At 46.3% G+C, this 10,000-nt stretch overlaps 1 protein-coding gene across 1 annotated transcript in view; it reads left to right on the top strand.

Moving 5' to 3' along the window:
• The window catches only part of fgd (faciogenital dysplasia), a 53,172-nt gene that overhangs the window by 41,806 nt on the left and 1,366 nt on the right, over positions 1-10,000 (top strand). The window contains exons 9-19 of the mRNA XM_084479033.1: positions 315-373; positions 1,365-1,511; positions 1,628-1,720; positions 1,858-1,937; positions 2,178-2,208; positions 2,992-3,096; positions 3,587-3,640; positions 4,876-4,977; positions 5,294-5,425; positions 7,786-7,926; positions 9,069-10,000. The exon at positions 9,069-10,000 is cut by the window's right edge and continues 1,366 nt beyond it. Coding sequence (XP_084335159.1) covers positions 315-373; positions 1,365-1,511; positions 1,628-1,720; positions 1,858-1,937; positions 2,178-2,208; positions 2,992-3,096; positions 3,587-3,640; positions 4,876-4,977; positions 5,294-5,425; positions 7,786-7,926; positions 9,069-9,317 — 1,193 coding nt within the window. The 3' untranslated portion in view covers positions 9,318-10,000. The remainder of the gene's footprint in view (positions 1-314; positions 374-1,364; positions 1,512-1,627; positions 1,721-1,857; positions 1,938-2,177; positions 2,209-2,991; positions 3,097-3,586; positions 3,641-4,875; positions 4,978-5,293; positions 5,426-7,785; positions 7,927-9,068) is intronic.

Here is a 10,000-nt window from a genome sequence, read left to right as displayed (position 1 = left end):
TTTCAAATGCATTTAAAACAAATTGGTGAATCGGTTTGTAGCAATAGATTGTGTCTCTAGACATTAATCCCCTAGCAACTATAAACCTATATCATCAAAGGGAGAATTTGCGTCATTGATTGGTCCGTGTTATCTTCAACAGTAGCGTCAGGTCATTCATTCATCCACCTCAGGTGTATGAAACCTTTAGCACTGTGTTCCTGAGTGACTGAGGATAACGTGCCTGTTTTGCTTTTCAATGTGTGCGTCAGGCATCCAAAAATGAAATAGCTTCATCGTTAAAAGGTGTGTGTCCGTGTTTATGTGTTTTGCAGAGGCACTGGAGCTTATCTCTACAGCAGCTAATCATTCTAACGCGGCAATCAGGAAAATGGTGAGTATTTTTCTCAACACTATAATTAGCTTGAGTCTTCCCTAATTACTACGTTCATTACTAATAGTGTGTGTCTGCTCTGTCTGCAATCATATTCCTTGTAGTTTTTCAACCCACCACTATTCTCTTTCTCTCGCTCTTTATCTACCTCGTATCACTTGGTCACGTATTGGACTTTGTGTTCAATACTGGAAGTGCAGCAGTTCACAAAAATTATATTTCAGATTACACTTTTAATCAAACCGTACTTTCCATATTAAGTTCCAGAATCAAAATCGCCAAATCAACACAGTAAAGTGAAACTTTAGCTCATTATATTATCAAACCATGTCAAATATTGGCTGCCGTTTATGACTTGTAATAATAGCATACAAACCTAAAGATATAACTTTACACATAATACATCTGTGGTCATGAATGCAGCTGGTACACACACACGTTTGTATGATGTAGCCGTTCCTACCCCTGGCATTAATCAATCATCTTGTTATTGTTGGATATGTTCCAGTCAGGTGAGGAGACCAGAGGTTAAATCAGCACTGACAGGAAGTTGCCATTTCCTGCCTCAGGTTTCACCGCTTTGCAGCGGAAGAGGCTGAGCAGAGTTTCTGTTAACACTCATCCATTTCTTCTCCTTTTACTCTCTCATATGTCTTGGCTTGTATTTCTGTCCATCTTACGAACACCGTCGAAGAGTAGGGAAAACTTTTGCTCGGATCAATACAGAGGAGTTACTAAGTGTTTGAAGGCTTTTCTTAGCCCAGGCTATGATCACACTAGCCACGAATTACACAACTACCCCCTCTGCTGGAGGAAGTCTACGTGCTCCATGAATATTTTCATAAGACTTACCAGCATACCAGCATCGTAAGATGTGTGTAGCCCATTTAAATTTTCTACACCTCAATTGTACGTTGCTTCGGACTAAAAGCAACTGACTATTCCCGTCACGCTGGACGTCATCCCTTTGTGTTTCCGCTGCGTTCCTCAGGAGAAGATGCACAAGCTGCTGGAGGTGTACGAGCGTCTGGGGGGCGAGGAGGACATCGTGAACCCGGCCAACGAGCTCATCAAGGAGGGCCACATCAAAAAGATGTCGGCCAAAAACGGCACGGCGCAGGATCGATACCTCTACCTGGTGAGAGGGTCGTCCCCCCCCCCCCCCGCACTGGGACGCATGCACACAGCGGTACTGCGCTTTACGTTTGCTCGCTCTCAGACCAGCACTGACCTTCTCCTGTCTGTGGTTACCAGTTCAACAACATGGTGCTCTACTGCGTGCCCAAGCTCCGGCTGATGGGGCAGAAGTTCAGCGTCAGGGAGAGGATCGACATCGCTGGCATGGAGGTGAGGACGCACCTGGCCTGACCTTTCTCCTGGCGGATCTACATTTCATAACAAAACCCATCCTCTGTACTTGGAGTGTGTAGATTAACCTCCCCCACTCTCGTCCTTGTTTTCCCTGCGTCTGTCCACTCCACCAGGTGCAGGAGATTGTGAAGCAGAACCTCCCACACACGTTTGCCATCATCGGAAAGCAGCGTTCTCTGGAGCTGCAGGCCCGGTAATACCCCGACTGCAGCAGGCATTCCAGGCCCTCGGGCTTAACCTTGATTTATTGTCAAAGGCTTTTTTTTGTGTGGGTGTTTAAACTACACTGAGACTAAAAGCATTATTTACAGTTCTTCTTTTCTTTAGTTTAAAAAGGGCTAGTTTGGATCTGTGAGGTAAAAGGTGACATGTTTTTAGATGAAAACGACTACTAGAATGGAATGTTCTCATGGTCTAATTCTATGATTTACAGGACAGCAGAGGAGAAGGAAGATTGGATACAGGTTAGGATCCCTCGAAAACACACACAACCCCACGCACTACTGTCTCCATCTCTCTCCATCTCTCTCTCTCTCTATCCTTTTTTTGTCTTTTACTAAACCTTGGATAGCACATCCCCCTTTCTTTGCCCTAATTTGTCTGCACAGTTCTGCTCTGTTGAATGGTATTAGTGAGGCTTTCCGCTGTGCGCTGTGTATTTGGGAATTGTGTTGTCTTATAAAGCTCCTCATTATTGCTAATTTATCCCATTACAGTTGAACAAAGCTGATTAAAACGCTTCATGGAATATGAGGCGGGCCAGTTAAAACCACAGAATGGTTTGCTGGGTTGATTTTTTCGGGGGGCGGGGGGGTGCAGAGATTTTGAAGCTGTTTGCTTATGTTTCTTTCTTTCTGATGGCAAAGGGGTCGGATTAAGTTGGTTATATTCTGAAATATTGCACCGAAATATGGCACAGTTTAAGAAATGGGTATAAATGGAGAATGTCCTCTTGAGAAACGTTGTAGATTCAAGTATTACTTTCTGGTCTTTTTGCTGTGGGTCCTGAGGCTTTGATGGGATGACCACAGCTCGCCTCTGATGTCATTTCCCCGTAGCGTAGACACACTGGCCGGCTGCGTTGCACCACCGCCACACTCACTTTCTTTGTTCCTCTTTCGGGCCAAAAGACTCATAATCGGTTCTCCGTTTTTCTTCTCGTTCTCGATTGCGCTATACGCCGGCGGCGAGCGCAACCAACGGCCAAACGATGAGCATTCTCCCCTCTGCTCTCCCCCTCCCCCCAGGTGATCCTGGCCACCATTGAGAGGCACAAGCAGAACAGTGAGACCTTCAACAAAGCCTACAACAGCTCCTTCTCCCGGGAGGATGACCACCAGCCTGACTCACCGGTGAGTCAGCAGCCCGCGGCTCCACGATCAATGCATCAACGTATGGGCCCCCGTCCCACGGCCGCCAGTCTGGCTTACGGGATGTAACCGCGGTTCACTGCGGCCCTGTGTCACGGCCCGACTCTTTGTCTGTGTTCCAAAATCGCCCAACCTCATTGAGTCCTAAAGTTATTTAATCACAAGTACAAGTCTCAAAAGCATAAAGACCCCTCATTATTTGTAGCTCGGATGAACACACACATAGTGGGTCTGCGGGTCGTCGGGTTGTGGGGGCTCTTTTGTAAGCTAAAAGGGGAAGTCCAACTCCCAGTGTATACAAAAACTCTTCTGGGTCTCCTCTGACCCACTTTGAGACTGACTGGAGTTGGGCCACGGTCAAACGGTGCAACAGCCAGTGGGAACCTATTGCCATCTAGTGGTGGAAATGTGAAGCTGCAGCCCGAAGACTCTGAGAAACTCAGTATGTGTGTATTGTTTTTGTTCTCTTCAGGGGCCCTGGACTAACACATCCATGGACTCAGATGGTGAACGCCTGCATGAAAGGGTAAAACTCACTGTGATCCATTCTAAGAAAGCACAGAGTCCATCATATTGATCCTCTAATATTAATAATAGTAACCCTGCCTGTGTCGATGCATGTCACTTGGATAATGTTAAGTATCCACACCACATTATTGAAGCATGATTTTTGTATACTAACCTAATTCTACAACAATTCTTACAATAAGTACATTTGTCATAAGAAGTAAAACAATATATTGCTGTCGGTACAGTAAAGATATTCATAGAACCAAGTGCAAGTACTAACAATCGCCAGGCTAACCTCATTCCCCGTATACAGCAGTGATAGCTAGCTACTGCAGATGCTACACAATTAAGTACATGCTACACAACATGCATGCACAACACAATTAAGTACACGCTACACAATTAAGTACAATGAATGAATACAACCTGCATTAAGTGCGTTCATTAAGTGCCAAATCAGTCCAAGATTTAACAAACAAAGCTGTGGACAATCCACAGAAACAAACAATCTAGACCTTGCTCATCCCTCTGTATATCTCGTGTCAATCACCCCTCCCTCAAGCCTGTGTGTATCGCTGGTTCTCACAGCTTTTACGGCTCTGAAATCATTTGACTGAAAGTAGGAAGAGAGAATAACAGGGCTTTACTGTGCATGTAGCGTCAGTATCTGCGGTAATTACTGTCCACACTTCCATCCACACACTGCTTTCACCTGCCATGACGACACTGGGCCGTTCCGTGGGAACTAGGCTGGGATGTTTCCGGCTTTAATGATTAGTCACAGCGAGTGTGAGCTCAGTGCTGAAGGCTAACAGAATGCTTTTCAAATGCATATTGAATACCCAGTGAATAATAACCTTGTATGAGTTCTTGAATCATAATATCCCAGTGCTGGAAGCGTCAGGGAGAGGATTGACAGATACCACTTCATCTCCCTCAAACAGAATCGAACAGAGACAAAAGTGCATATTTGTAGCCAGGACAACAAGCTCTGTCCGTCGCTCCATGGAAACATGGCACGGGGAGAATATGAATCTCACACTTCCTCCCACAATGCATCTGCACTGTGAGATAGGAAAGATTGAGCCAGGGCTCTGAACAAGGCTCCAAACTTTTCCCTTTTACAGTAAGCCTGCATTGTGTTCATCTGGCCCAGCTATCCTGATACTCAACACCTGTCACATCTCTCCCTCTCTCTCTCTCTCTCTCTCTCTCTCTCTCTCTCGCTCTCTCTCTCTCTCTCTGCTGCAGAAGAGTTCCAGGAAGAAGGACAAGGAGAAGCAGACTTGCAAGGGCTGCAACGAGAGCTTCAACTTCACCAAGCGCAAACACCACTGCAAGTCTTGTGGAGCGGTAAGCACAGACAAGGAGGAGGAGGAGGAAATAATGGAGAGAGGGAGGGGGAGGGGTCTGTTGTTGTTGGAGAGTCATGGCACAAGTGGAAAAAATGAATTTGGACAATAAATTACAAACCGCTGTAAAGTCTTTTGACTTCATCTGTGTCTGTCTGACTCTTTCTCTCCTGCTCTCTGCCTATGTCTCTCTCCATCTATGTCTCTCTCTCTCTCTCTCTCTCTCTCTCTCTCTCTCTCTCTCTCTCTCTCTCTCTCTCTCTCTCTCTCTCTCTCTCTCTCTCTCTCTCTCTCTCTCTATATATACATACATACAGGCCATCTGTGCAAAGTGTTCCAAGAGTCTTGACAACAAGACCAGCCGTGTGTGTCCAGAGTGCTTTGACGCCAGCCTCAGCCTGGAGGGCTTCTTGGCGTGCGGCGACCAGAAGAGGAAAGCGGCCCCAGAGGTAATCTTTAGTTCCGGCATCCTACCATGTCATAGCAGAACCTGTGGGTTAGACGGTGCCTGGGCAAGAAACAAGAAACTGGAGGGTCAGAGATAAGTCTTGTTTCCTGTTTCATCACAGAGATATAGTATACATAAGAGAAACTAATTTGTGTGAGTGGATGAGGCTTTCAGAAGGGAACATTTGATAATCTACAGGGGCCACTCTACACGGTGGTGATTTTACACTTTACAGACGCTTTTCTGCAGTTTACTACTGCTGGCCGAGTTTGTGTTGGCTTATTACGCACTTACTGATCCCCGCTTCAAACAACATGATTGATTGAACAAACATGAGGTGAAAGCAACTGCTCCATTCACCAAGATGTGAGCTTGTCTGACATCAGGCTTTCAAGGCTAACCGGAAGTCATATTGGTGGAACAAGTGTAGAGGTAACGGGGCCTTCACATTCAATCATGTGCACGTACAAACACACACACACACACACACACACACACACACACACACACACACACACACACACACACACACACATACACATACATATACATACATGCATGCATGTAAACATACATGCATACATATATACATGCATACATACATTTACATACATACATACATACATGCATACATACATTTACATACATACATACATACATACACACACACAAACACACACTCATACATACATGCATGCATGCATGCATACATGCATGCATACACATACATACATATACACATACACACATACACAGACATACATACAAACATATATACATTCTTACCTGCATGCCTATATTCATACATACAAAGATACATGCATGCATCCACATCCACCACACAACACATAAGCTACGGATGGCACGGGGAGTGTGTGTATGAAACATCCCGGAGTGAAAGGGTGCAGTGTCTGCAGAACAGCCTTGTGTGCTCCAGTGGGGTCCGTGTCTCCCAGTGCTCATTGTCAGTCGGGCTGTTCAGCAGCCAGCAGCGCTGCCGGAGCCCTCTGCCTCCTCCTGGAAGAAGCCCACCATTGTGTCCTCACTGAGTTCAGTACAGTGTCTCTTGTAGCCCTCACACTCACTCTCTTGTCCAAGGACGACAGCCTGTCCCTGTTTGATGATGTGGTGCACTTCTGTAATCAATGCACACTCACACACACATGCACATACAGCTATAAATAAAAATACAAATGTACATATATGCATACTCATTTATTATTCTGGCACATGCACACATGCACATACAGCTATAAATGAAAATACAAACGTACATATATGCATACTCATTTATTATTCAGGCACACACACACATGCACACACATCTATAAATAAGAATCCAAATGTACACATATACATACTCATTTACACATCTATAAATATAATCATACACAAATTCCTGCACAGACAGATAGACAAACACACACACACACACATACACACACACACAGACAGACAGACAAACACTCACCCAAATATATCTGCATAGAAAAATGAAAGTCATCATGATGCAAACATGATAATGGGATCTGAGATTGGTTCTTAGGGAGGCTCATACATCAGTGCTGCGTAAGCTGTCTCAGGTGCCTCAGGTGTGTGTCAGGGACACCCTACAGGACATCTAATCCCATTAAAGAGCTAAGCTAGCTGTGGGTTGGGGGGGTTTGTGTCCAGGGATGGCTGCATTTAATTTAAACTGGACGAATGACGTTGTCCTAGATCGTCTATTATAGTGACATCCCTTTCTGTTCAAGCCCAGATGTAATCTCCTTTATTAGAACCAAGCAGCTCTGGTATTATTTCATCACTCAAATCAGAAAGCTGCGCTCTGAATGCTATACGGTTAATCACCACATGGGGGAGCCGCTGGTTCTGTCCTTGGCAGAGGAGTTCAAGCCCAGGTTCACTGTACAAATCTGTCTGCGTCCTACATTCTCCTATGCTTAGACTGTGTTGCATAACCCAGTACAGTTGGAGGGACGCCACTGTCATTTGCTCATTGCATATACATCCTAAACATGACCATCTCATTTCAACTACTGTGGTGTTCCAAGGGGTTACTTTGAGTAGAAGAATATCATCAGTAGGCTAACCCCATGTATGTGGAATAATTTTCTTATTGTCAATAAATATGTTACATGTTATCAAAGTACAAATTTACGTAGTGTTGCTTTATATATCATAAAACATTCTCAGCACAAATCGCCCCGTGCCATAGTGATCAGGTGTCTTTCTGCAGGGTCTGTTCACTCAACTTCTCCCAGATTTCAAGGTCTCTACGGCCGTCCGCCCATAGAGAAGAGAATGTGGCTGTGTGACAGCGGTACTGATACCGTCCTGTACCGTGTTGACTCTCCACAGAGACCTGGCTCGCTGACGGGGGAGAACTGCCTGCTCTGTGGCTACCTCCAGCTGCAGGACAAGGGGAAGAGCTGGAGCAAAATATGGGCGGGGGTACCCAAGGCTGAGCCCCTGGTGCTCTATCTGCAGAGCAGTGGACAGGTGAGAAGAGTTCATTGAATTATCAACATGCACTGATCGGCACATCTCCCTATTCTCGTGTTTGTGTGTGTGTGTGTGTGTGTGTGTGTGTGTATTTGTGTGTGTGTGTGTGTGTGTGTGTGTGTGTGTGTGTGTGTTTGTGTGTGTGTTAGAGCGTCTGTGTGTGGGCGTGCGTGCGTCTGCGGGGACTGACTCATCATCTTCGTCATCATCATCATCATCATCATAGTGATTGTCCCCTCAATGGGGACATCAGTGTGGAGGTCATGTAATTTCCTCTGTATTCGCCGGACAATTGCAACCAATCTCGTGTGGGCACCACGCTGCCTGTCCTTTATAGATAGAGGGAGAGATGTGATTGGTTGGAATCTGGACCACAGGGAGGAGATGCTGACGGGTTCATAGGGTTTTTATTTACAATACACTTTGAATATATGGTTATTGGACCCTCATGGTGCTCCATGGCGATCATCAAATGCCCACAAAGTGTGAGTTAGTGTGAGTGTTGGATGTGATAGGATTGGCCACCAGGTGCAATTGGGGATACGGTTTCCTGGCAACCTTCCCCACCAGGGAACTGTAGGGGGCAGAGACTCACTCCGTAAATCCTTTATCCCTGCCCTTTCCCAGAATAATATCCCAGTCCCAGTGCAGAAATCTGCACTCCCAGAGATTAGGATTAATAACTGGGATGAGTATTCCCGGACCACACTGTGGAGGGGGGTGCTGACTGTGGCATGCTGTAGTGCTGCTGGAGTTGATCCATCCAACTGAAACTCAGACGCAGAGTAGACCAAAATGCAAGCAGGAAATCAATATTGCTGCCCAATGGAATATGTTCATGTGCGCATGTTCGAGCAACCAATCACAGAAGATATTCCCTGATTGGTCAGAAATGACACGGGACCAGTCTAAAATCTAAATCGCCACACACAGAGGCAGGCCCAGTCAACTTAAAACGGATATTGCCCCAGAACATTTCCCTCACTAAACCCTGACGGATGGCTATGCCAATTCTACCAGAAGACACTCGAGTCATCACCCTTAAATCTTCCCTACTGCACCTTTAAGTCACGCTGGGTAACAAACCTCCACACTCATATCCTGATCCCCTCGTGTCCCGCCTCTCTCTCTCTCTGCAGGACGTGAAGGGCGCGCGCGTGGTGCCGCTGCCCGGCTTCGAGGTGACCGTGGTCTCACCGCCGCTGTCCGACAAATCGGACGCCAAGCACGCCTTCCGGCTGACCCACGCCCAGCAAACGCTCGTTTTTGCCGCGCACGACGGCGAGCTCCTCGCCAAGTGGGTGGAGCTCCTCACCAAAGCCTCCCGCGGGGAGTCCCCCACGGACGGGGCCGGGGCCACTCAGACTGATCACAGGAAGAGCCAATAGGAGTGGCCCAGTGTCGCCGCCACAGGACTCTTTGCCCCTCCCACCTGCCCCTCTCCCCCCTCTCCCGCCCCCTGTGTACAGAGCACACATTACTTGAATTTACTTTACCTTGGCACTTTTTTTGTTTGTTTGTTTACGTTGTTGTTGTTGTTGTTGATTGTGTTTCTTTCTTAAAAGGACCACTAGTTTCTGTTTTTCGCTACTCCCCCCGTCATCACTCAATGCCAATCCCTCTCTCTCTCTCTCTCGCTCTCTTTCTCTCTGTCCCTCTCTCTCTCTCTGTCCCTCTCTCTCTCTCTCTCTCTCTCTCTCTCTCCATCCCTCGCACGCTCTCTCCCCTCTGTGCCACCAGACCCAGTCCCTCCCCTGTTCACTTGGTCGGGTTTATATTGTGTCGCTGCGCCTCTCTTTGAGGTCTGCAAGAATAAAGCTTTTAAAGAAGTCGTTTTGCTCGGTAACATAGCTGAAGAAAACATTTATAAGATGGTTCCCGTGATGATTTTTGTTGTCCTTTTTTTTTTTAAGATGAAGAAGTTTGTTGTACATTCAGTGACCATATTGTGAAGCATTAACTCTAATGTGTATGTCATTCAGATTTAGGCGTATGTGTGAGTGTGTATGCGTATGTGTGTGTGTGTGTGTGTGCCTGCATCTGTATGCATGTGTGTGTGTGTGTGTGTGTG

This window comes from Micromesistius poutassou (genome assembly GCF_964030765.1).
Source record: "Micromesistius poutassou genome assembly, chromosome: 15".
NCBI lineage: Eukaryota > Metazoa > Chordata > Actinopteri > Gadiformes > Gadidae > Micromesistius > Micromesistius poutassou.
This window is presented reverse-complemented; position numbering and strand designations above follow the sequence as displayed.